Source organism: Melospiza georgiana, chromosome 8 (genome assembly GCF_028018845.1).
Source record: "Melospiza georgiana isolate bMelGeo1 chromosome 8, bMelGeo1.pri, whole genome shotgun sequence".
NCBI lineage: Eukaryota > Metazoa > Chordata > Aves > Passeriformes > Passerellidae > Melospiza > Melospiza georgiana.
This window is the reverse complement of record NC_080437.1, coordinates 18,865,317-18,892,112: the sequence shown is the minus strand read 5'-3', so window position 1 is coordinate 18,892,112 and position 26,796 is coordinate 18,865,317. Positions and strand designations below refer to the sequence as shown.

The 26,796-nt window shown below is 44.2% G+C and overlaps 1 protein-coding gene across 4 annotated transcripts; it reads left to right on the top strand.

Moving 5' to 3' along the window:
* Positions 1-799: 799 nt before the first annotated feature.
* On the top strand, positions 800-26,512 carry ALOX5 (arachidonate 5-lipoxygenase). 4 transcript variants are annotated; one of them, XM_058029225.1, is made up of 14 exons: positions 800-949; positions 4,666-4,864; positions 6,596-6,677; positions 8,278-8,400; positions 11,614-11,720; positions 13,243-13,415; positions 14,117-14,263; positions 14,350-14,553; positions 14,778-14,864; positions 16,634-16,722; positions 19,395-19,516; positions 21,659-21,759; positions 23,604-23,774; positions 24,991-26,512. In XM_058029225.1, the coding sequence occupies exons 1-14, from the start codon at positions 800-802 to the stop codon at positions 25,168-25,170; spliced, it is 1,935 nt and encodes a 644-aa protein (XP_057885208.1). In that variant the 3' UTR covers positions 25,171-26,512. The 4 variants fall into 4 exon arrangements, with proteins under 4 accessions (XP_057885208.1, XP_057885207.1, XP_057885206.1 ...); XM_058029224.1 differs by having other exon boundaries at positions 16,631-16,722; XM_058029223.1 differs by having other exon boundaries at positions 16,544-16,722.
* Positions 26,513-26,796: the final 284 nt, after the last annotated feature.

The following is a 26,796-nucleotide window of genomic DNA, read 5'->3' as shown; positions in this document are numbered from 1 at the left end:
GGGGTGAGGTTACAGAGTGCAGAGCAGTTTAAGATGAAATCCTGTAAATGTGGAGGTGGTGAGGCACACGGGGCTGTGCCCATGTCAGCTGTGCCTGGCAGGATCAGGAGTACTGTGTGGAGCGCTGTGCTACAGAGCCGAGAGCTTGGATGCTGTGTAGAGTTGTGAAACTGTGGAAGGTTATCAAGAGGAAAGCAGAGTGTGGAGGGCTCTGTAAATCGTGCTGCCGTGGAGCTGCTGCACAGGGCAGGGGCAAGGACTGAGTGCAGGGTGAGGGCAGGGCTGGAATTCTGGTGAAGGGGTGCTGTGCCAGGGCAGGGTGCGGGACAAGGATGGAATTCCGGGTGAGGGGGTGCTGTGCCAGGACTGGGGCTCGGGGCAGGGATGGAATTCCGGGTGAGGGGGGGGCTGTGCCAGGGCAGGGTGAGGGCAGGGCTGTAATTCCGGATGAGGGGGTGCTGTGCCAGGGGAGGGTGAGGGACAAGGATGGAATTCCAGTGAGAGGGTGCTGTGCCAGGGCAGGGTGAGGGCAGGGCTGTAATTCCGGTGAGGGGGGGCTGTGCCAGGGCAGGGTCGCGGCCGGAGGCGGCACAGGCGGGATGGGGTAGGTAGGTGTGCCGTGCCGTGCCGTGCCGGGCCGGGCCGTGCCGGGGAAGGGGCGGGCAGCCCGGAGCCGCCCCGTGCGGTGGCGGAGGAGGCGGTGGCGCTGGGCAGGGTCCGGGCGAAGGCAGCAGCGCAGCTCAGCAGCTCCGGTGGGGCCGAGCCGAGCCGAGCCGAGCCGAGCCGCGGGCACCGGACCATGCCGTCCTACACCGTGACGGTGGCCACGGGCAGCCAGTGGTTCGCGGGCACCGACGACTACGTGTACCTGACCCTGCAGGGCACGGACGGCTGCAGCGAGAGGCACCTCCTGGACAAGCCCTTCTACAACGACTTCGAGCGCGGCGCGGTGAGTCCCGGGCGCTGAGGCACCGGCCCCGCCGAGCCCGCCCGCGGCGGCAGCCCCGGCATCCCGGCCGAGCCCCGAGCAGCGCCCCGAGGGCTGGGCACGGCTGGGCACGGCTGGGCTTTCTGTTAGCGCTCCTCTCCGTGTGCCGGTGCCATGGAGCGGGACACCGAAGTGCCCGCTGCCCTTCCCGGCCGCCCGGCATCCGCATCCCTGCCTGCCCTAGGAGCCAGCCCTGGCTGCCTCCGTCAGACCCTGGGGAGGACGGAGCCCTTTGGTTCGGATTTATGATGGGCTTTCACATCTCCTCGCACTTTCTTTACAAATACAAAAAAAAATTAGTGTGTTTCTTGGTGATAGGTGATGTTTAGGGTCAGTATTTATTAATAGTCAGAGCATTGTTATCTCCAAAGAATTAAACAAAGAGGTAAGAGCATCTAGTGGAAAGTACAATCCTGCCAAGAGAAACATGTAGGGCAGTGTCAAAGAAAGCTGGAGAACAGCGTGAATGTGTGAGAATGAAGTTGTGGCTAGGCTATAAGCTGCACTCTTCTTCTTAGGCCAGATTTCTGCTGTTAGCTGTGCCCTGTCCTCTCTGTGGTCCTATCACCGTGTTTCAACTATTCAAATGTAATTGCTTATACTCAGAGCATTGGTTTTGAATGGCATTTATTTATTTGCTTGTTGTCCACTCTGGAAATAATAGACTTTTTCCCCCCTTTTTCCAAAACGTGGATTTTACCTGGAAACAAAATTCACAGTTTCTAGAAGGTCTAATGAGATAGAAAAAACTTTGAAAGTTTTAAAAAGATATTCAGAAGTTTGGAAGTTAGACCTCCCACCACATGTACAAGTGAGTCTTCAGTGTCATGGTGCTGCTTTGCCTTGAGGTGTGGTTTTCCATCCATATGGCTTGCAGCCTGAATTAGGTCCATGGTGTCTTGTTGATGGTGTGTGTGGTTGTGGTCCCCCAGATATTTACCAGCCACTGCTACTGAAGTTAATTTTCTTTCATGATTAGACATTCATTAGCTTAGGACGTTGTTACCTGAATCTCCTCAGTGGACATCCACTCATTGTTTCTCTCTTATCTGCTGAATAGTCACATACTTTAGGCAAAACTGAACAACATTAGCAAGAGAGGTGGAAGGAGACCTCAGACTGTCCTGCAAACTGAAGGTTAGGGCGCTCTCCCAGGAGGGCTGAGCCCTGCCCAGCTCAGGAGATCACCACCAGCTTTTACTGACCAGGCTCTCACTCCTGGGCTGCAAAAGAGGGTTTCAGGTGGCTCTGATGGAGAGCCTGGCAGTACTCTGAGCATTCACTTGGGCTGGATCCTGTCATGGGGAGAAAATGCCATGATGGAGCATTCAGTGTCTGCCCAGCAGCAATGGGGGAGCTGCTGTGGGACCAGATCCAGCAGGAGCAGAGATATATCCACTAGGTGATATGGTGGGTGAAATACTCGGTGATGCAGAGGTGTGGGTGTTAGCAGCAGTCAGTTTTTCAGTGTGTATTTATTGTGGACCATCAGAGTAGTCTGTGTTCTGTAAAGTGTCCGGCTCACTGGACACTTGCAGTACAATGTGCTGCGTTTTGGTTTTGAGGATGTTTTCTTGGGGAATGCAGCATCTTTTTCCAGGCACTTGTTCAGGTTACATTGTGCCCAAAACACTGTGTCTTAATAGTATATTGTTCAAGGAAAAGAAGGAAAGAAAAGAAAAATACCAGTACAGAACCAGAAAACTAAAACTGAAGAAGGCCAGAAGACTTTGAGTTTGGTTGGTTTGCAAAATGTAGCAATTGTTTTCACAGTTCTGCCTTTAGTTTTTCTTTCAATACCATCTTTTTAAATTTTTTGTCTGCAAAGCAATTAAATTGTTAATCCTTTTCTAAAACAAATAACAGTTTTTAGTGGATGAGCAGAATTTTGCAGTATTATTTTGTAATTGTTGTCTACTTTCCAGGTTTGGGGTTATTTTCCCTAAATGTTGTGCCAGGCTCTGTAGTTCCATTCTCCTCATAATGTCTTAATTTGCATTATTGCAAATTGGCCATATTACTATATGTGATTAAAGAGGGCATGGGCCAGATCTGAGTAGGAGATTTGCATGGCAAATGTTGACTGAGGGAAAAATATGTGGAACACCCTGAAGGAATTTGCACAATGGCAGCTCAGTTGTAGTTTTTCAACTCACTTCAAGCCCTGGACGCAGGCAATGTTGAAAGTCATAGTTTCTTTTCTTTACATAGTGTCTTTTGAGTAAATTCCTCTGGTGCTGAGTGATTTCAAAGTCTATGGTATCCCTCAGTTCTCTCTTTCCTTCCTGTTCCCCTTTCATCTGCTTTTTAGCTTTTGTTGAAAGAAAAATACTAACATGTATTTCCAGAAAGGAAACGCAGCTCTTTGCACTTAGAGCTTTATGCGAATACAAAGAAGAGTTGTCTGTGCCATCCTTTTCCAATATAAGAATGGTCAGTAGGAATCTCTCCTCAAAAAGAGACTCAGGTTTTGCATGAGATTAAATTGCTTGAACAGCATGGTACAGGAATTTGGACAGTACAATAGTCTTATTACTTCTGTTCTCTCACTCTGCCCTCCAACTGTATAAAAGCTCCTTGTGTCTCTGGTTTGCCATAGAGCCACCCTGGTGTTTATCAAGGGACCTCACACAACAAATGGCATAGAAACCTTCAGCAGCCAAGTGTCAGTTCTTACCTTGTACATTCTCTGTAATCTGACACACCTTTATCTATTAGCAAAATTGTCATCTGAGGTGAGCCCGCGGCAGTGCTGCCTTGGAGGGAGCAGAAGCTGTGTGAGGTACCAGGAGGGAGCCCTCCCTTTAAGAACTGCCATTAAAATTGGAAGTGTGAAGGTCATAAAAAGATTAAAACCTTCCAGGATCATTTAGGTTAATTTCATGTCCTTCTTGCATTACATCAACAGTAACTACTTTAGGGCTCTGGTAATATAGGCATGTAGGCTGTTACCAGAGGAATGAGTTTCTTTTGAAAGTTGGCTGTCAATGTGACATTTCTATCAACTCCTTGGATCCGATTCATATTGCTCTTTAATTTAAATCTTATGTGTACATATTTCCGGGTGTGATATTGTACTTCAATTCCTTTGTACATCTGAGCCTTACAAACATAAAATGTATAATTGTCCAAATTTTAGCTGTATAAACATAAAATGTACCATTGTCCTAATTTTAAAAAGGGAGAACTGAAGAAGATCAGGAAGCAAAAGGCAAAGTGGATTTCGGTGATCTGGTTACTGTCCTTAGTCTGAAGCACACATAACTAACACAAAAAGGTCTTTAAATTCCTACTCCAATGTTCTAATCTCTTTAACATCTTTCCACTCCAACAGTTGCATGAGATGTGCCCTAGCAGTACCTCCTTCAGCTCTTGCTAGGAGAGCAGTGAATGGTTTCATTGGCCTGCATGTTTTTCTAAGACTTGCACACATTTCAAGGAATAATACTCTTTTTGAGGTTGCATCCAAAAATGTTTCTCCATTTCTGGAGTGTTTTGCATGTTATTGTTTGTTCTTTTTTTAAATCTTTCTGTTGCACTGAAGTCCAGTAATGGGACTTCCTTTTTTCACCCAGCAGAAGCTGGAAAGCTGTGTGAGGAAAGACTAGGTATGCCTGGGTAGTGCTGGGGTGCTTTCTGCATATGCAGTGCATCACTGGCTGTATTCTGCTCTGCAGGTGGACTCCTATGATGTGACTGTGGAAGAAGACCTTGGAGAAATTCAGCTAATAAAAATTGAGAAACGAAAATACTGGTACCAGGATGACTGGTACCTCAAGTACATCACTGTTAAAACGCCAGTGGGTGACTACCTGGAGTTCCCGTGTTACCGCTGGATTACAGATGAAAAGGAGGTTGTCCTTCGAGATGGAAGAGGTGAGAGCTATTAGAAACCAGATTTCCTGCAGAACACCTGGAATTCTTCCATCTCTCCTTCCCATTTCTCCACATACCTCCCAGTCTTCTCCCTTCGATGAGGACCCTCTGCCAGACCTCTGCTGCATCCTAGAGAGTGGCTTTCCCTCCTAGGAATGCTTTCTGAGCAGCCTGTTGGGCACTGGCAGTTGGGTTGGATGTTTTGGGAAGCACGTACAAGAGTCCTAATGCTGGCTTGTTACACAGGTCTGGAATTTGAAGGTTGAACCTAAGGCCAAATTTTTTACTGCTCCACATCCCCATTGCTGGAAGCCCTTTTGATCTAATTAGTGTTCCCTCTTTGTTTATTCTAAGCTCCTAAGTGGCCCATGATTAATTGCCTGTAAATTGTCTTGTTTTCATGAGAATGAAAGAAAACCCCAAAGCTGCTCAGCAGGTGCAAACTGAAACAGCAGCTTACTTTTCATTCATTCTCTTTGCATGCTGTCAAGTCCAGGACAAGGCAGCGTGATGGATTGGACTGCTCCAAGTAATGGTGACTAACTGAGAAAGGTGTTTTTAAGTGTCTCTGACACCTTCTTTCTGTGATCAGGGTTTGGGCAGACATTTGTCACTGATGTTTGCTTGTTCCTCTCTCTGGTACCTGGGGTAGGTTGGCTACTGTAGTGTTCTGCAGCATGAGTGCTTGAAAACAGCTGAAACAAGTGTGAGGTGGTAGGAAATAAATGTTTATATTCACCTTCCACTTTCGGCCACTCGTGGCTGGGGCATTTTGTGTTTGAAGTCTTTTGTCCTATAATGACAACTATGTGTCAGTTTATTTTTGGTGTTTCCATTTTTCATAATTTGCTTTTTATAACAACTGTACCACTTCCATGGAAGGCAGCTTTGTGTGGCTTTCAGAGTACGGTGAGGCAAAGGACAAGAGCAAGTAAAACTTTCTTGGTAACTTGGACACAACCACCTGGAAACCATTAGCCATGTACGTTATCAGCTGTATTACCTCTGATATTACCAGCCCCAACCCCAAACAAGCTTTTGTCATGAAACTTCTACTGGTTTTATCTGCCTCTACATTTGTGTATGTAAAGTGAGTCTCATACCTTGCCCTTTCTCTGATCACTGAGGAAGTCTCTGTGTTATTTAATGTTATATTGAATTCATGGTCAAAACAGCAAAATGTCTGGAACGGAAGTGTCATTGTTTTTTCTTTCTGTTCTCATGACTGGAAGTTGTGATTATTTCCCCAAGCTGGCTGGGGAGAGCATTGCTCAAGGGGAGAAGCTTGGAGATGTTTCCTGCACATGTCATTTAGCAGAGAAGATGATCTCAAGTAATGTTGTGGTTTCTCTTATTGATGGAAAGTCCAGTAGATACTGAACTGTAAAATTAGTTCCCAAGACTTTCTTCAGACCATTTAACAATAGATATGTACAGCAAATGTCTACATTAGAAAACCAAGGTTATATACAGTTGAAACTGATATTCCTAGTTGGAGCTGATTTTCTCTTGGAAGCACCAAGTCAGGAGCTTGTCTTCTTCCACAGATTCTCTAAGGACCTGTGTGTCCACTCAAAAATACTGAATTGGATCATGTAAGCATTTCCTGCAGAAACTTTGTAAAGGTATAGATCAGAATTTTGAATTTTGAAAACTTTGCTGTCCTTCTCAACACCTGGGCAGTGATAGGTAGAAGAGCCTCACAACCCTGTCTCTTTTCCCTGTTAACAGCAAAGCTGCCCCGAGATGACAAGACTCAGATCCTCAAGCAGCACAGGCGCAAAGAGCTCGAATCCCGTCAGAAAATGTACCGGTGAGTTTGCCACTGCTCCAGGGCCTGTCCTCCTCAGGGCGGAGTCTGGCACAGTGTAGTCACATTACCACATGCCTCTAATTACTCAGCTGCTGGATGAGAGAAAGCCTAAGTTACCATGTTGGCATATCTGGTTTTAACTCAGATGGAATCCATTGTACAGTGATGATCACCCTGATGCAAGTGGCATTATGGATACTTGTGCCTCAGATAAGCCAGTCTGTGAGACTGCCATGGGAATTCAGTGATCCAGCCTCTGTGTGGGCCCTCTGGCACGCCGTTGTGCTTTCAAGGAAAATCTGCAGGGAAGATTTGAAGACATATTTCATTTGTCTCTTACAAGCAGTACTACAGTTTTAGAACATGATCTGAACATGTCAGCTTTTCCTGGAGCTATTTGGCTGCTGCACCAAGCTAGCTTGAGCTGTTTCCTGCACCAGGGTGCAGTGAAAACCTGGCCCTGTTTGAGTGAACTGGAATGTGCTAACAGAACACAGTTGTGATGTATAAAAATCTCACATATGTATATTATACCTGTATGTTTCACACACGCTCATATATATATGTACATACATGTATGTATTTTACTTATATATCACATATATATTATGTGATATATCATATATATCACATATATATTATAGACATTTTTTCCTAGTCAGTGTCATGATAAGAAAATTCTGTCCTTTCTCAGAGGGTAACTCCAGAAGGCATAGACATTGCCTTTTGCTAGAGATGTGCTCTGTTAAAATAACAAAAGTTTCTTGCGCTTGTATCTCCTTATTGGGAGAGTAGGGGTCAGGGCAAAGGGTCTATTCAGAATTGATGGAGTGAGGCTTGGTGTGTGTGTTGTTTATTTCATTTGAACAAGAAAGGCCGTTCCCTAGAAATTACAGGAAATAGAGCAGAGGAAAATATGGTACAAAAAGAGGTGTGCCACAAAATTTTATTTACATATGCAAGAAGGAAGGCAAAACCATTTGTAATTTCAGGGAAATAGCTACTAAAAATTCTGATGCATAGCTGATAATACACAGTGCAGTCTGTGTGTGGCAGGCAGTTTGGAAATACCATTGAAACAGTATTCTTTACAATTCACTTTCTTTTGTTTTGAAATAAAAATGGGGCAAAGAATGTGTGCCATGGCCATTAGGAGGTTGAACAGTTAAATCAAGACTCCTGGAGATGTCCTTTTGAAGGAATCTAAATACATGCCTGTGTAGTTTTATCTGCTGCATCTCAGTTCTGTAGAAGTGTAGTCCCAAGAATGAGCATGCATTGGGCAGCTCTCTCTCTGTCCCCTCCCCTCATAATACATTTGAAGTCAGTTTCAACCAAATGTGGCAAATGTGTCAAAATATCACAGATATTAAGTTACTTCAAGCTTTGTGAAGGTAGGCAGCCAAGTGTATGCCTTCCAGTCTGCTTCAGGATTCTGTGTGGTAATGGTAGGTGTTGATGCAGTGTAAATCACTTATTTTGGCCTGAGTCTGACACAAGATTCTTTTATAGCAATGAGCCACCAAAACAGTGGAGGTCAGGACACAGCTCCCACGCTGATAAGATTTTATGGTTAGTCAAACCTCTCTTATTTTCTCAGCTGGAAGGAGTGGCATCCAGGCTTTCCCCTGAGCATCGATGCCCATTCTCACAGTGAACTGCCTCGTGACATCCAGTTTGACAACGAGAAGGGAATTGACTTCATTCTGAACTACACGAAAGCGTAAGTGTTTGTAAGTCTGCAGAATCTCTTTTGGGGCAGGGTAAGGATCTGACCATCTTTTAGGTTTCATTGAATCTCAGAATTGAATTTTTTTCTCCAAGTGCTGTATCAGCAGCCAAAGTATGAAAGTAGGAATTTAATGGATTTGTTATTTTATTTTTTATTTATCAATATTTATGTTTTTCACACTGACTGAGCCTCTGCATTCTTGTTAGCCATGGTTTTGGCTGTAGGCAGATGGAGACACTGGTGAACACTGGTGGAAAGCATCAGCAGGACTGCAGGCATGTGAGACCTTGAGCTTCTCCCTCAGTTCTCAGCATTGCCCCTTGGAGATACCTTTCTCCTCTGACTGTTGGTGATAATTGAATCTTCTGGTGGCATACACAAAGAAGGTTTTTATCAATGCACCCTTGACATCCTGCTGGAGAATATCTCTTCTGAGCAGCTCATCAGTTATCCACACCTGAGTGTAATCTGCTTGGGGCAGCCAAGTCACTGTCCACCCACTTGGACATATCATGTAATTGAGGAAAACATTGCATGGGCACGGGATGAGCCTGGATAATCAATCCTGCGGAGCTCTGGAATAGCACAGTGTCAGAGAGGCAAATGGGACCTCTCTGACCTGTGAGTCTCCTTCTGTGCTGTCTCAAGTGCCCAGGTCATACAACACTGTCTCAGATATCCCACCATACTATCAGGTGGTGGAATAGTCTGACATGGGACAAGACTGGTCCTTACATGTATTTTATTTATTCTGGGTATTTTATTTATTCATTTTTGCAGCTGAATTCCGCTGCCAGCACAGAGTCAAGTCAGCATGGTGTTAGCCAGTGCAAAGCAGCTGTTCCCCAGCTCAGATAGAAGATCTGGGTGATGCAGGAGCAGCAGCACCTGAATGCCAGAGATGAGAGGATTGCCACTAGGAGACATAAGCAGTTTGGAGGCTGCATTCCCCTTCCAGCAATCCCATCCTGCCAGGCTGTGGCACTTTATCAGAGGGCCTGAGCCACTGCCAAGTGAAACTTGGAAGTGACTCAACAGAGTGCAGGGACATCTATCTTTGTCATTGGCTGTAAGGGGCCCTCCCCATGAAATAGGAACCTGAAACTGTGCTGCTGACAGCCAGCCATTCTGGATAACTGGTATGACACAAAACAGATTTTCTAAGAAATGGCAATGCTTGTTGTCTGGCACATTTGGCTGAAAAATCTAGACCTATGTTTCTGGTCAAGTGAGTTGTGAAAATCTTTGGAGAAGAGTTTGATGGGCCTTATCTAGCTATCCTGATGTGCTTTGGGAGCTTGGAACAACTGTTTGCAGGAATGGGGTGGAGAAACATGGGGGAAGGCATGGGGCTTGACTTCAGTTTGGGTGCAGCAAGAAGGATGGCAGAGAGGTATGTCTGAAACCCAAAGGGAAAGTGTAGCAGTGGGCAAGGAGAACTTTTAAGGGAATATGTGAGAGCTGGGAGAGTTACATGAGACATAGGAAGATGTGGAAGAGGGGAGGGGAAAGCCCTTTTTCTAGGGACATGTAAAAATGAACTCAGAGGGAGATACGTTTCAGATATTCCTTATGCTGTTGCAAGATTGGATCTTTGAATGCTATTGGCAGTGGATAGCTCTGTAAGTTTAAAGGATTAATTGTGTGTAGGTGGAAATAATCCTGAAGGTGCCTGGTGCTGACGTGACCTACACTATCTAGCAAATGGAAGCTCTCAGCCTGGATTCTGTGCCAGAAATGCAGGCTTGTGTAGCTATTTTGGACCAGTGTTGCATTTGGATGGATTAAGTTCTATAAGCAACTCTGACTTTTTTTTCCTTGCTCTGGTTTCTAGTATGTGCCAGAGACTTCCAAGTACTCGATTTCTTGAGGAAAACATATTTTGTTTCCCGAGTCCTTTGGAAGTTTTTGTACAGTGATTCTGTGTCCCTGTTGGGTGTGAGGAGACCTCTGGAGACACCATCACCTGTTCTAGCCTAGACAGTTGTGTGACTTCCACTTCCAAACATGCCTCCAGGCACCTCTTACCCTTGACTGCCATCTGCAGCAGCAGAAGGAGCCCATTCCACATGCACCCATCTGGGCTTAGTGCAGAAGCAGCTCCTTTGTTTTGTCTGCACTGTGGTCATGCTGGTCTAGAGCCCTCCTTCCAGAAAGCCACTGGCTGTTTCTCCAGGCTTTTTGTCCTCTCCAGCCAGTTCTGATCCAGTCTTTTCTATATGTTTGATGATTATAAATCCAGCCTCCTGGATTGATATATAATTTAAATCCAGCCTCCTGGATTCTCCTCAAATTCTTTTTGGGAGGCTTTCATGCAGCACTGTGACTTTACTTTGTTGTCTGCCCTGCATATCTTCGTGTGCTGTGTGTGCTTTTATTTGTGTGTTTGAAGTGTTAGTGGGAAGCCAGCTTTCTTTTTCAAGTTCATTATTTGCTTTCTAGTCAAAGTAAATGATTTCCATCTAATAGCAGGAGTTTAGCATTTATGCAATAATTTAGGACTTGTCATTTCATATGAAGGGAACTTGCTTGGCTGTGCTGTGTTTGCTGAATTAGCAGATGAAGTCAGACATTTCTGGCTCCCAGCCCACTGTGTTCATGTGATGTGTGCAACTAAGAGCCTTGGTTTCTGGGGTTAGATGTGAGCATCAAGTTTATCCAGCAGCTCAAATAAATAGAAAGCTCTCAAAAACTCAGGCCTCACATTTTTGGGATCCAGACTGGCCTTTGTCAGTTAGATATTTACAGTACTGCTGGGTTTTTTAGGAATAGTGGCTGCCTGATCCTGGGTTATCTTCTGACTTTGTGCTCCTGTCTGAGTCTCTTTGTGTCACCACACCACATTCTGAGTTGGTGTTGGTAGTGCCCTCAGCACTCTTAACTGATGTTAACAATGTGTGAAGCACCAGTTTTTCTGACTCCAGTTTTATAGGTGCTAAAGCACTGCCACTGTGGGCTGCTGAGAACAATTCTAGAACGGAGTTCTGTACATGCAATAGCAGAAGTTGGGCTCTTGATGTGCCTTTCAGCCTTGTGTGTAAAGGTACAGCCTGCAATATTAATTCTCTAGGGTGGCTACTCCCACATTCCACTACTAAAGTTTATTGTGTTTAGATGTATAAAAGCATTGAAAATAATAGGAATGGATATTGAGAAAGCTGGAGATTATTTTTTCCAGATATGTTTTGCTTTGGTTTATTTTAGGATGGAAAATCTTTATGTCAACCGTTTCATGCACATGTTCCAGTCTTCCTGGAGTGATTTTGCAGATTTTGAGAGGATTTTTGTCAGAATCAGCAACACAATCTCTGGTGAGTTTATCAGCGTTGGCTCGTGTTTGCGTCACAGAGTGAATAATTAGTTGTCTTGTTTGATCATCTGATTAGGATGGATGTGGCTGACCTGCTCTTCTGCTCCCCAGTAAATAAACTGTATTCTCTGAAGTTTTACTCTTCTTCAGGCTGCCTAGGGATGAATTCACTGAAATAAGAGCAATTATGCTTTTCTTGGGTATAAACCCAAGCATACAAGGTGGCAGAAGTATTAAAAATTAATTACAGCAATTTGTTACATTTAATAAGGTTGCTTCCAAAAGTACTTTTAACACAAGAATTAGATATGATCTACAATTAATTTCATTGATAATATTTCCATACTCGTGAGGAAAGCTCCAAATCTGTGACATTTAAACATTAAGCATCAGTCTCAGTTATGTTAATACAAATCTCAGTTTGCTTTTTTGCAAGCCTTGGCAGGTGGTTCAAGGCATTTTTCAGTCATGCAGTTTCTGTCCAAGGTGCTGAGTAATTTTTTTCTTGATGTAGGCTTCAGATACAGCAGCAGATTCATTAGGCAGTTGATGGAGAAAATGTAAATGTCATTTTATATAAACTTAACATTTTTCTGCTTTATTAGAAAGCATTGTGGGTTTTAAGACTTTTTAAAAAGTATCACTGCATTCCCTTGGGGCCTATATTTTTAATATTTTTAGCCTTTTTAGAAAAATTAATTGCTTTCAGAAAAAGTACCACCTTGTTTAAAACTAGCCAGTAGTGGAAAACTTCTCTAGCTTCACTTTTCCCCTGAAGACACCAATGGGTTTTTCATATTAACTGAAGTGACAACATGACATTACAAAACAGAACACTGCAACTATAGAAAATATCCAGTAGTACTACATATGTAATAATAAAGAGATGGAGTATCCAAAACTAGAATTTTATTGAGATGTTCATCTGGGTTTATATCAGCAATTGAAAAATAAATAGAGGGAAAACAAGTCAAACAAGCAAAACAACAAATGAGGAGTTTTACTGAGTCAGAGTCCAAACTCATCCCCAACTTTCCCTCACCCAGCTCTAGCCTAAAAGAACTGCTCCAGCCACTGCTGTTCTTTCCCTACACACTGATGTGCATTTCACTTCTCCTGCTTGTGCCACCTGTTTTTGAACTAATCCCTCCGTACTGCATGCCCTGTGAATCTGAAGAGGGGAATTTAAAAATTTCATGGAAGACCTGAGAAGGCAGTTTACAGATGAAGAGAGTATTCTTCATAAAAGTTAGATATTTTATTCCTTATTTCCTCTATACAAGGATAAACAAATTATCATCAATTTAATTCTTCTCAGTGTGAGAAGCAAGAATTATATTTTCCATTTAACTTCAGTGATATTTCTTAAGTCTGTCATATTTTGAATCCTTTTCTTGCTGCTTTCTCTATTCAAAGTGTCAGTGCAGTGTAACAAAAAGGTGAAGGGGAAAGGAGGAATCCTACAATGCAGTAGGTATTGATGCTGCACACACATTGATGCTGTAGGCTTGCTTTTCCTTTAGAATATGTGATGCAACACTGGAGGGAAGATTTTATGTTTGGCTACCAGTTCCTGAATGGATGCAATCCTGTGCTGATCCGGAGATGCACAGAGATACCCAAGAAGCTGCCTGTGACCATGGATATGGTAGAATGCAGTCTGGAGAGGAACCTGACCCTGGAGGAGGAAGTGAAGGTATGGCTCTGGGCCAGGCTGGGCTCCACCTGTTCCTTCTCACATCCTCTAATCTCCAGAATCTGTGCTTACTGCCTTCAGCCACATCTCCTTTCTTCAGGATGTGTGATAGGTCATGCAAAGATGCTTGTCTCTGCAGGCTGGCAGTGCTCCTGTTGGCTTTCCTCCTGCTGTCCTGCAGCTGCAGGCCATGCCTGTCTCCAGGGCCAGTGGAAGAGCTGTAACCTGCAGATGAACACTCCTTTGTCACTGGTTTAGGTTAGGGATTGACTGAGTGCCTCCGAGGGGAAAGGTGCCTCTTCCTTTCTTGGCAGGGCCGTTCCCACAAACATGCTGAAGAAGGGTTGACGAGGGTGGTGCCTTGCTTTTGTTTGTACAATTAACACAAGGCTCTCTTCAGCTGTCAGGGTGAAACTTGCTTGTGTGTCACTGCATGAGTACCAAATAGATGCTCTTTGCTCAAAGGCTCACTGCCAGACTCTGCAGACACCAGTCAGGTAGTTTGTGCAATGGTTCTTGCTGTCTCAATGGCATCATTCTTGAACTGCCATGAGCAAGGGCAGGCCAGGGGTAGCTTGTAACCACCAGGCTCATATCAGTCTCTGCCAAGGCTTCCCATTCCTTTGTTCCAAGCTGCTGCTTGCATATAATAAAAACACATAATGCTTCTCTTTTCTTTTTTTTTTTTTTTTTTCCCACAGCAAGGCAACATTTTCATTGTGGACTATGAGCTGCTTGATGGTGTGGATGCCAATAGAACAGACCCATGCACGATACAGTACTTGGCTGCACCCATCTGTCTGCTGTATAAGAATCTGGAGAAAAAAATTGTACCCATTGCAATCCAGGTGGGCTTTCTGCCAGGGTCAGCTGTTTGTTGTCTCATTTTAAACATGAAGGACTTGGGGTTTCATGTTCTTTCTATATCTTTCAGCTTGGTCAAAAGCCTGGACCAGACAATCCCATCTTCCTTCCTTCAGATGCCACCTATGACTGGCTGCTAGCTAAAATTTGGGTCCGCTCGTCTGATTTCCACATCCACCAGACAGTGACCCACCTCTTACGGACACACTTGGTCTCAGAGGTGTTCAGCATAGCCATGTTCCGGCAGCTGCCTGCTGTGCATCCCCTCTTCAAGGTTAGTTCTGGCACAAAGGGAGGGTCTCTGGTGGGGTGGGGTTGTTATCACCTCAGTTGGAAAAACCAAAAGGAAGTTCTGGTGATCGTTCAGCTGAAATAGTTTGACTGGCTGCCCTGCAAGATAAGATGCAGCGAAACCACCAGGACTTCAACCTTTACATCTGGCTGCTGTTGAATTCAAATTGAGAATTTCCTTCTCTCATTGTTTGCTTCATTTCCCAGCTCTTGGTGCCACATATGCGGTTCACAATAGCCATCAATACCAAAGCCCGAGAACAGCTTATCTGTGAATGTGGCCTTTTTGACAAGGTGAGTAGACTCCTTGTGAATCTTCATTGTTCATGTCAGCTCATCCTTATCCATGGTTCTTTGCTCTTCATGGTTCCATATGTACATATCTTGTAATCATCACATATTGCTTTGTTCCCTGACCTTTCTATTAAAGGGCAAATGTAAGTAATGCCACCTGAGGAACAGGCACACAGAGCTGATGCCTTGTGCTAAAGATGTTCTCTTTTACCTCTAAGTAGCCAAATCAGATGTGGCCAATGTCAGTCAATATCTTGCCCATTACTGATGTGCCTTTGGGTTATAATATAGGAGTGCGTATAAATTCCTTCATGTGTATCCACATAGTTAAGCCCCCAACTTCTTTTAAATATTCAGTTATTCACCTGTGAGCAAAGGGATTTGTAATTGCAAATGGAAATCTTCATCACTGAAGGACACATAAGTAAGACAGATTTCTAAGACCACAAAGAGTGTGTTTGGATTGCAGACTGTCTTCTTGAGTTGCCATAAGCAGCAGACCTGCTAGGACTGAATTTCAGAGTCTGTGAAATGTAGCTGTATGTCACACCTTTATCAGTGGTTTGGGTGAGGGCTGGCATGCATCCTCAATAAGTTCACAGGTGACACCAAGCTCCCTGGGAGAAATGGAATGCCACATCTAGGAACTGCATCAGCCTGGCACACAGCAGTCTCTGTGGCAACATGCTAGGAGCGTGCTGTGAAGTTTGGGGAGGTTTCAGAAACCCTTTCAAAGAGGGAGCCTGTGCTTCTGTCCTCGTTGCACCACTGACACCAGGTCAAAAATAGCTTCCTTGCTTCAGAGTTTTTCAGCCAAGCAGAAAAGAGGGGTTAAATCCAGACACCTTTCCTTGTTGTCTATACTCCCCTTTGCAACCCTTTAAGCAGAAGTGTCATGAACATACCCCATGCATGTGGGATGAATGTGTGGGTAAGAGCTGCCAGCAAGGATCTGGAGTTCCAGAATTTGCTGGTTCCAATGCAGATGAACAACCAGCTAGAGGACAGTAAATGTAAGGTCACAACTACTACAACACTACAATCATATGCTAGAAAAGCAACTTTTGGGAACTCTTGCACAGTGATTATCTGAAGAGTTTTGCTGTGCTGTCTATTGTGGACATGCTGTGTTTTTCAAACGTAACATATACTGAAACCCTGGGCACTCCTCATTAGTCTCAACCCAGCAGGATTGATCTCCTGGCATTATTTGCAGGGTGACTAAGGATAGCCTGCATCCCGGAGAACTTGCTCCTAAACTCCTCTGTAACAGCACTGGCAGTTCAACTTAAGCCCTCTTCTAACACACTCAGGGCTGCCTTCCTTCACACATGCACTGGTGCTGGAGCACAGGGCTGCAGGGAGTGCCATGGGGCTGCAGGGAGTGCCATGCCCTGATCTTGCTGTGTTTTATTAGTGTATTCCACTATAAGCAGTACCCATGGTGCAGATGTGGATATTAACAGTGGTTCATGGGAGAGGTGTGAAATCCCTAAAGTCAAAATGCACAGTTCCAGTACACCTCTGCACTTTGGTACTTTGTGTGGAGATGTGGTTTTCTCCTTGAAAAACAGATTCACCAGCATTCTGTATCCCATCTCCTGCAAATTTGTAAAGCCAGTCTTGGCACAAAGGGAGCACAATCTCCTGCTGTTCCCATCTTGCTGTTCTTCCTGCAGGCAAATGCCACAGGTGGAGGAGGACATGTACAAATGGTGCAGAAAGCAATGAAGGATCTGACCTACAGTTCCCTCTGCTTCCCTGAGGAGATCAAAGCCAAAGGAATGGACAGCAAAGAGGATATCCCCTACTACTTTTACCGGGATGATGGCATTAAGGTCTGGGAGGCTATAAAGAGGTAATAGAACATGGTTCTAGATATTGGCTAATAAAGTCACAGAGACACAGACCTCATTTTTTTCCTCCTCACTTTGATCTTCATGGCACCTTGTAAACAATATCTGTGCTGGTTAGTCACATAGTGCCTTTTCCATCCAGTATCTTTTATCTGAGGAAAAATATTTAGTCACGCACACACTCTTGAAAGACTGGTAATTCCTGCTTTTTTCAGTGCTGTTTCCTTGCATTTTGTATTTCAGAGGACCCTTTACAAATATGTACTCTTCTACAGAATTTCACAGAAATTTAGTGAGTCAGAATTTATCCTACAAAAGGAATTTAGTTATTCTTTTTTTAGCTATGCACAAGCCAAGAAAGGACCCAGTTCTCTGAGCCAGCCACATAAGCTCATCAAGGTTCTTGTGGACGGAAAATATAAGCTTGGCTTCCATGATGGTTCTCTTTTGAAACTCTGTAAATTAGGTATAAACTGGTTGGAATAAAACCTTTCTTAAAATGCCTTAAAATTTCAAAGTCTGAGTTTAATCAGGAAGAGCAGCAATTTTGAATAAGGAGAGGTACTGCAAGGCTGCTCGACCACACAATCATGGCTCCTTTTCAGATCTGAAACACTGCCTTGCATGATTTATATGGATTTTATTCTGCAGTGGCATTTAATTTAACAAACAACGTATTTTTGCATGGCATACATTGCTTACCAAATATGCAGCTGTTTCTGATCACATGACTTTTGAAAAGCATGATCATTAAAAATCAGATCTTTTGTGTACACAAAGTAGGAGTTTTATGTTGCAAGGATAATGTTGGAAGTTCTGGGGACACCTTTTCCTCCTGTGTTTTCTCTGTGTTTTTACAAGGGCTTATCTTGCAATATTTCCTGCAATTGTCCATTTGAGAGAAAAGGAAGTTTTTACTTTGCTGTGGTTGTTTTCTTCATGAGGTCCTTTTTTTTTTTTTTTTTTTTTTTTTGTTCTCCTACTCTTTTCTGTGTTTTCTTTGTGGATTGAGATATGCCTTTCAAATACCAGGTAATACTTAGTCAGCTCAATTCAGTTTGAGTGTTTGTGGGTGTTGACCTTGCTGGAGGGTGATGTTGCTGGCCTCGAGCTTGGCTGGGAGCTGTGAATCATTGGGTTTATACATGGAGTGGGCAGTGCCCTTCTGAGTGTGTGAGCTCCTGACCCATGAACCCATGGCCATGCAGTGTCTGCTCACCAGGAATCTCCTACACTCTGCAGGGATATCAGTCTTCACTTTTCTGATTAAATAATTTCTATCCCCAGCATTACTTCACGTGTTGTAGAAGGCCTAGGCCTAAGGAAGCTGATAAGGTTGTTCCCACAGAAACCATGAGTCTCACATAGCAAATTTGCAAAGTCCTCTAGTCCTCTTCCTGTTTCTGATCTAGCTGCAGATAGATACACCAACCCAAAGACATTTCAGCCCAAAAGGTCTCACCTACACTTCATGTACTAACTTCTGTTTGTATGGAAGGGGGTCTGAAATACTGCCATTTTGTGAGAGGAGGATCCCCTTCCTGTATCACCTGGCACCAGTGCCAAATGCATGGAGACAGAACTCGTGGAGAACAGCTTTCTCTCTGCATGTTGCAAAGCTTTTGTTTCCTTTGCATTTCCTCTGGAAGCTAAAATTACTTAAACTTTTGGTGTTTATTCAGTTATTTGTCTGCCTCAAATGACAGGTCTTGATTGGCTGATAGGAACCACATTGACAGATTTGCAAAAGTCTCCAAATTGCAATAAATGTATAAAATGTATAAATTTCTATTTTATTAAGGGATAAATCTCTGTTGGGTAACAATTCTTCAGTCAGCTTCTACAGTCAAGTGTTTCATCTTGTGTGTTGCTGTCAAAATATTTAGCAAGAGATTTAGCAGGGTACCTGCAGAGCTAACAGAACATCTCAGCACAGCTCCATTAACCAGTCATTCAGTCAGGAACTGCAGTTCTTAAGGAAATCAGGATTTCCTATTTTCACTACTTTCAAAACTACTTGTGTTAACTGAGTGTTTTAAGAGTCTGTCTTTCAGAGGTGAGCTAACCTGGGAAGTTTTCCTAGGAAGAGGCATCTTGAGAAGAGGAACTGAACAGGAAGGTGTCTGCTGTGAACAGTGGGCATAGGAAATAGCTCTAGACCTCTTCTTCCCAGGAAAAGTTTCCAGAGCCACTTAAGTATTTCACAACAAGGATATCCAATGGGAGGGGTCAGCTATTGGCATTCAGGAGCAGCTTTGGAGTGTCCCACACACAGGGAATGGTACTGGTATCACAGTGTGGGAACCCCACTGCCCAGTGCGGGAGCCATGTGGATATGCAAGAGGGATTCTGCATGGAGTGAGGAAAGGATGTAGATGTGATGACAGAGGTCTGTGCAGGAGCAAAGCCTCAAATAAGAGAATAAAGTGCACAGGATTTTTCAGGGGTTGCAGTGTGGTCCAGGATCTTGTTGTTGGGGGAAGAAGTGATGCTGCAGTCCTAAATGAGTCTAAGTTGCCTCTGTTAATTGCCACTGCTTGTGGGAAGGAGATAGGAGGGTTTTGAGACCTTCTCTTGCCCTTTTCTGTTTAGCATCTGCAAGGTCAGAAGAACATCTTCTGGAATGGCAGACTTGCATTCTCCTTTCATTTTGTTTGTTTGTTCCTGTCCGCAGTTTTGCAGAGGATGTAATTCACATCTACTATGAGAGCGACGAGGTGGTGTGTGAGGATGTGGAGCTGCAGGCCTTTGTCAAAGACATTTATGTCTATGGAATGAGGGGTGTGAAAGCCTCAGGTAAGGTGGGATGGCCCAGCTGGCTGTGCAGCTTGTGCAGTCCCTGCTGGCAGCAGTGCTGAGGGCACAGCACAAGTCAGAGACCTGCTCTCTTCTTGGGCTGAAGGAGCTGGGTTTTGTTGTGAGACCCTGGCTCAGGCCAGCTCTCAGGAGACAGCTCCTTCCTTTGGCACAGATTCTCATAGTGAGTTTGAGCAGCTTGTGTAATCTCTCTACACAGGGGACAGGGCCTTTGATTTTGTCTGCTCATGCTTTAGGCATTGGGGGCAGTGTCTGTGTGTGCCACAGCCACCAGGCAGACTGATGGACATCGAGGAGGAGCAGGGCCCCTTGAATCCTCTCCTCCAAACCTCACACCAAATAAGAACATGTAATAACCTCCCAGGGGTATATTGCTGCATTTCACATTTGCTCAGCATTGGTGTCATCATTGAACTATTCTACTCTCTTCAAGAACAGATACTCATAATTTCCATGAAATATTTTCCTTTGCTCTGTCTCTTCTCACTGCCTCTCTTTTCTTGCAACCCATTACTTGGCCATGGGAGCTCTCATCCATAAGATGGCTCAATTTGCCTACCTGATTTAAATACTCTCCTGTTGTTCCCTAAACATGTTGCTTTTCTCTTCCACACACATTTTTTCCAAGCAGATTTTCAGGAATTTATAGGGGTGGCTGGGGATTCTTCCTATTGTCCTGTCTGATTTAAATCTGTTAACATCTGTTGGCCAGTGACCTAGGGCAGATGGCTCTGGTGTTTCATGCACATTGGAGTGCCAGATGTCTAGGCAAAGGTGTGATGTTTCCAGTCATTATGTTCTGGTGGATAAAAGGCTTCTGGGTTCTGTCTGCCTGGACAGGCAAAGGTTCATTTTTGTTTGTCTATCTGTCTCTTAGCAAAAGCTTAGAAGTGTTGTTCCTCCTGGTAAGGACTTCATGCTTGACCTAAGCATGAGAGAAGCATATGAGAGAAGTCCTGAGCTTCCAGGGCTCCAGCTGGGGTGGGATGCTACAAGCAGCACTGGTGGGAGGACTGCCACTACAGATGGGAAACTAGGCTTGCAGCATCTCTTTCTGCACTGCTGCTGCTCCAAGGGTTGTATCATAGAGAATGGAGATTTGGCAGGATCTCTAAAGAATGGGAAGGGGCTAAATGAGGGAGACTGTGGCTCCTGTTTTTTCCCTGGGAGGGCTGCTGTGACTGGGAGAATGCCAAACTCCTTTAAAGATGGGCACAGTGCACTTGGAATAGCAGGACACAGGAGGGGATGGTGCATCCTCTCCTCTTTGGGCTCAGTGGCTGGCCAGAGCTACGCCTTCCCTCTTGCAGGCTGAGTTCTGCATTAGGTTGGTGGTGGAGATATGAAGTAGCTGGCACAGGCAGCCTGGGCAGGGGCAGCTTGCATACTGGGACCAGTGGTCACGTTGGGCTGGGACAGGGGTACAGCACAGGCCTGTGATTTAGTGAAGGCAGGACTGATACAGGGCTGGGGTTACTTCGCTTGCAAACTATTTCCCTAGCCCCTGACTATTCTGTTTTTTCTTTATATAACTCTGATTATTCTCCTTCAAAGACAGCTTAATGCAACTATTTCTGTTCCTCATTCTGTTTGTTTTTCAGAAGTTCTCATTTCCTCATTTCCCATTTCAGCAAATCAACTCTCCCTGCACTCTTTCTTCCAATTCACTTGATTGCTGAACCTCAGACCTTTATAAATACAAGCACATGGTCGCTCCCTCCTTGGCATGAACCTTCCCTGCTCGCACTGCAGACTGAAGAAAAGTGGAGCACCTGAGGTCCCTGCCCTGGGGACTCTGGGAGTTCCTTGCTGCGGGGTAGGTAGGACAGGAACACTGGTTTTTAAAGGCATAATTACACTTTTTCTTTCCCTTATGGAACACCACCTACTTTGCAAACAGTGGTGATGCCTCAGAGGCCTGAATGAAGCAAGGCTGTTTTTACAGCTGCACAGCCAAGGCACAGAGAGGTGAGGAGCTCCTGTGGGACCACACAGCACCAGCCACAGCCTGCCCTGCTCTGCAGACACTGCTGCATGGCCCCCTGACCCGTGGGTTCTCATCACTGCTGGGTGGCAGGGTTACTTCATTGCTGGGTCAAGCTTTTCTTCTCCCTCATTTAGGGTTCCCTAAGATGATCAGGACACGAGAGACGCTGGCAGAATATCTCACAGTGATCATGTTCACTACATCTGCTCAACACGCAGCTGTGAATTTTGGTCAGGTAGGAACCTGTGGCAGCACTGTTCTTCTTCCTGGGCTGGGAGGTACATCTACCAGGGCAGGGTCTGAAAAGCATTTTTTAGTAGGTGTACAGAATTTCATTGCTTTTTTTTCTGGTCAAAATAACTGCAGAGCCATCTACAAATCCCTGTGAAGTCTGTGGAAACTGAAGTAATTTGGAAGCTGAGAAAGGCATTTCAAGTCCTACCAAAGATCAGATTAGGGGTTCTAACTCATATATTTTAGTTTTGTTGATTTTATTACAGGAATAATTTTTAAAGCATTTAAATGGCATTGCTGCTCATTTCTTGAGTTTACAAACCAAGTGGCAACTTTGAGCTTCCTCTATGATGTTTGTTGTGTCACATACTGATAACCTGTGTTATCCCTGCCTGCCTTGACTGACATATATCTGCCCTGAATCTGTAGTAACCACCGCCTTTCAAATGCTGTTTCTTTCAACATCACAACATTTTGGAAAGCAGATTTAACAGCCAGAAGCAAATCACTTTGTCAGTCACAGAGCTTTTTCACTGAGTGGTGGCCAGTCATTGGAGCAGGCTCCCCAGGGAAGTGGTCACAGTTCCAAGCCTGCAAGAGTTCAAGGAGCATTTGAACGATGCCCTTACTCTGATGGTTTAGTTGTAGGTAGTTCTGCAAGGATCAGGGAGCTGGACTAGATGATCCTTATAGGTCCCTTCCAACTTGAGATATTCTATGATTTTATGAGCTTTTTTTTTTTTTTTTTTGCATGTTCTCACTTCAGGCATAGGTGATCTCGGAGATATCATCTCAGAGATAAGCAGAGAGACCATCTTTCTTATGGTGGTTATTCCCAAATACCCTACATCACTTTTTATGCTGACCCTCCTGTCCACCCCTGCAGCTCAGGAGCTCTGGAGAAGTCTGGAACCTGGTGTCCAATGAACTCACATTACTGCTGTGGCATGTCCATAATCAGGGACCTCTGCAACTGTTCCCTTCTAACTTATCTTTAGAACTCATTGAGACAACTCCCAGTGCCCCCCTCAGAAAATCCTGTCTGTTCAAGTACCACCAAGAAACCATCTCTTAATTTGGCTACAGAGGATATGCAGCCCATCAGTAAAAGCATCTTCAGGCATGGAAGGAAAAGGCAGAGAGGGCTGAGGGGAGGAGGAGGTGGCTGTGCACTTCCCCTCAGGCAGAGCAAGGGCAGAGAAGGTAATGAAAAAGTGTTTGGGATAGAAAGGGTTCTGGTAACTGCAGCATCTTAGATGGTGGCAAAACTCAGGGTCATATCTGAGCCAAAATGAGACAGCAGCATCTCACTGCACTGAACCAGGCCAGCAGTGACTATGAGTTCCCAGTCTGCTGCTCACCATGGCCATATCTGTGTGTCATAGTCCATATTTCTTGATGAACCAGCATGCTTTATCTCTGTTAGTATCTGAGCACATGGGCATTCACTGTGGGCATGTTCTTGGAAATTTAGCATAAAAGAGAAGCTAGAGTAAAGGTGATCGCCTGAGGTTATCAGAAGGGAACTTTGTTTAATAAAATATTTAAGGCCTTAGCCAGTCTGCTGAATTTGGGCTGTGAGGCACATGCCTGTGGTTAGCAGAATAAATTCTCCCATTTAGATTACCCAACTCTCTCTCTTGTGAGTTCCTGGGCAAAGCAGTAGGGACTTCCTTGTCACCTCCAGTCCCTCTATAGAACTTTTCTGTCATTAGTATTGTCTCTTTCTGAGGGGCTCCTATTACAGAAGCAAAGTCCCTGTTGGCAAACTCCTGCTTTTCTTTGGTGTGTTGCTAAGCACCGGCCCCTGCAGGTTCTCACTGTGCTCTCCTGCTCTCTGTGCAGTACGACTGGTGCTCGTGGATTCCCAACGCCCCACCGACAATGCGCTGCCCTCCCCCTACAGAGAAGGGCACCGTCACCATCGAGCAGATTGTGGAGAGTCTGCCAGACAGGGGACGTTCCTGTTGGCATCTTGGAGCTGTCTGGGCCTTGAGCCAATTCCAGGACAAAGAAGTAAGTCAACCCCCCTGCTCTAGGTGCTGGAGATGTGAGACCATGAGGGCGACGGCGAGACTGCACAGACTCATGAGACTGTTCTGCTGCCCTGTGCTTGACTTGGCCATTTTCACCTTTCTGTGGAGATGTATCAGTGCTGTGGGTTTGCCTGAGTTCTGCCAGGTGCAAACCAGCCAGGTGCAAAACCAGAGAAAGAAGTTGTATTTTTACTCTGAGGCTGTCTCAGCTATAATCAAAGTTGTTAAGCTTGAGCATGGCATTGCTTAAGAAGGATGCTGGTGTGGGAGGCAGAGGGCTGCAGAGGCATAAGGCTGCAGTGCTGGGGAAGTAGGTACAGCAGTGCTGTGTCCCCCATGTCCTGTTCCTTTGGAAAATCTGCTCCAGTGCCATGTGCACTACAGCTGTGGCTTGTGCCTGGCAGGTGAGGAGGGAAAACAAAACAAGCCTACAGAAGGCTTTGCAGGCATGTAAAGCCATGCATGGCTACAGGTCTGTAGCCATTTCCGTCATGTAAAATGAGGTTGTAGGTACCTGGTTGTTTCACACAAGGGCTCTGGAGAATGTGTTTTGAAATCCTTAAATAGAAGATGATGGACAGTGGGTACTTTAAATTCAGTTTCTCTGTAAGAAGAACACAGTACTAGCAGAGAAGCTTGTACTATGGGAAATAGTTCCCAAAGCAATGCCACTGTGCATCTTGGCTGTGCACTTTTCAGAGCACCCTCAGAGTCCAAGCTGACTAAAGCAGCTGTCGTATGAACTCTGAAGGACAGTTTGAAGTCAACAGAATCTTCCACTTTCACTGAATGAAGTAGTCATTTTCCTTTTCAGCCTCTGGCTGGGAATTCCCCTCTAATGCTATCCTTTTTTCTAGCAGCATAAATGTTTGGGTGGCTATACAGAGATCTGGCTTAGGAGGCTCATCGGACTGACTACCGCCTGAATAAAAGTGCATGGTTTTCAGTGGATGAGGTCTCTTCAGGCCAAGGAGTGCCATGTAGACACCTAAACCACACCACAGAATGATGCAGGGATGGAAAGAAGCAGCCAGCAATAGAGGGAAGGTGTAGGCTAGTTTAAATATTGATAATACTATTTTAATAGAAGCATTTGTGAGGAGAGGCTCTGGGTGGTGTCCTGCCAAATGGCATAATGCTGAAAACTAATTGCCTTTGCTTTCTCAAAGCCTGGTTTCTTGGTGTTTTTCAATCAGCTGTTTCTGGGCATGTACCCAGATGAACACTTCGTGGAGAAGCCAGTGAAAGAGGCTATGGCAAAATTCCGCAAGAATCTGGATGAGATTGTCAGCACCATCACCGAGCGCAACAAGAACAAGAAGCTCCCTTACTATTACCTCTCCCCAGATCGTATTCCCAACAGTGTTGCTGTCTGAGCACATAGCCAGGAGAGTTTGAAGGCCTGTAAAGCTAATGATGTTTTTCTGTTATATGCTTCTTCAATTAGCTTTTCAGAAATGGGTAAGAAACCCACCCTCTCCATCAGAGCTTGCTTAAGTCTGTTTGAACTTTCAAAATAAATTTGGTTATGACCAATCTTGTAAACAAAATCTAACTGACAACCCTCTAGGTCAGATTTGTTACAAATTTATTTTTCCAGGATTTTTAAACTAATCTTAGAATCAATAGACTTGTTATCTTTCCCTCTCCTTGTCAAAACAATGTAATCACAGATTCACTTACTCAGTGGAAATAGGATCATGAACAATAAGCAAGTCACATTTTAAAATCCTTCCTGTTTTTAATAGGTGACACTGGTGACATAAAAAAATATAACATTTAAAGTTTATGTATTGTTTTGAATCTGATTAATGTGAAGTATTTTCACTACCATCATGAATATCCTAATCAGGATGAAAGTAGAAGCAGGAATTTTTTTTACATAGCTGATGGGGTTTTATTGCTTTCTTACCGAGTTCATGTGAGATGACATCTCAAAGGAGATGAAAATTCTCCTAAACCTAAGTATTTTCTACATGAAACTAGGAGGGTTTGTTTTAGCCTCTGCCAGCAGAGTTTGATGTTATTCACATGTAGGGACAAATGTTCTACTTAAGGGAGTGCTGGCAAGTACAGACCTATGCTCAGTTTGTTTCATTGCTGAGGCTGTGGGGTTTGTGGACAGATTCTTCTGTTTTGTGGGGAATGAAGAGGCTACTTTGCATAATGGAAAAATTTGTGGAGAAGACTCAACTGACAGCTTCTAAGAGGAATCTTAAGATTTGGCCAATTAAGCATAACTGGCATGTTCCATCTTAGTTATAAACCACTGAGTTTTGTCTGTTTTGTGTAGAGGTGTTTATGTTCAAACACTTGGGCTCTGGTAAAAGTTGAGAAAGCCACTGAAAAAAACCCAAAATTGTGGTTTGTGAAATTTAAGTTGTGGTTTTGCTGATTAGAATTTGGGGTTATTTTTCTGAGAATTTGTTCCTTGTACTTGATCTGCCAGCATGCAGTGTGTTTGCTCAATAGATAAGAAAGTTCCTTGTGCTAATTTAACAAAACTGAACATCCAACTTCTATTTCCTAATTCAGCATCTAATGCTATATGTCTTGAAAACCTTGTAGGAATAAACAGAATGTGCTGTGTAGAGAAATGAAGCTTATGTAATTGAGAAATTCAGTTATTTTTATGTAATTGAGAAATACAGTTATTTCTATCATTCATGTGTAATTTGGAAAATAGTACTACTAAAATATACACCCTTTCATATGAAACAGGTGTGAAAACTGATTTTAGATCCTTTACAGCAGACTGATTCCTGTTTTTTCCCCCTCAACCAAAGACTTCAAGAAAAATGTGGAAGGTAAAACCATTTTCTATTATTGAGTAGTACACTTATGATTTATGCATCACCTTCTCACTGCAGCCCATGAGAATTGATGAGTGTAGAAGCAGAGTAAAGCCACAAGGAATAGGACCAAGGAATCAGAGACACCTTGTGAGCTCCCTGCCTCGAAAACAGAAAAGTGCAACTTAAATGCAACAAGCTGATGCAATA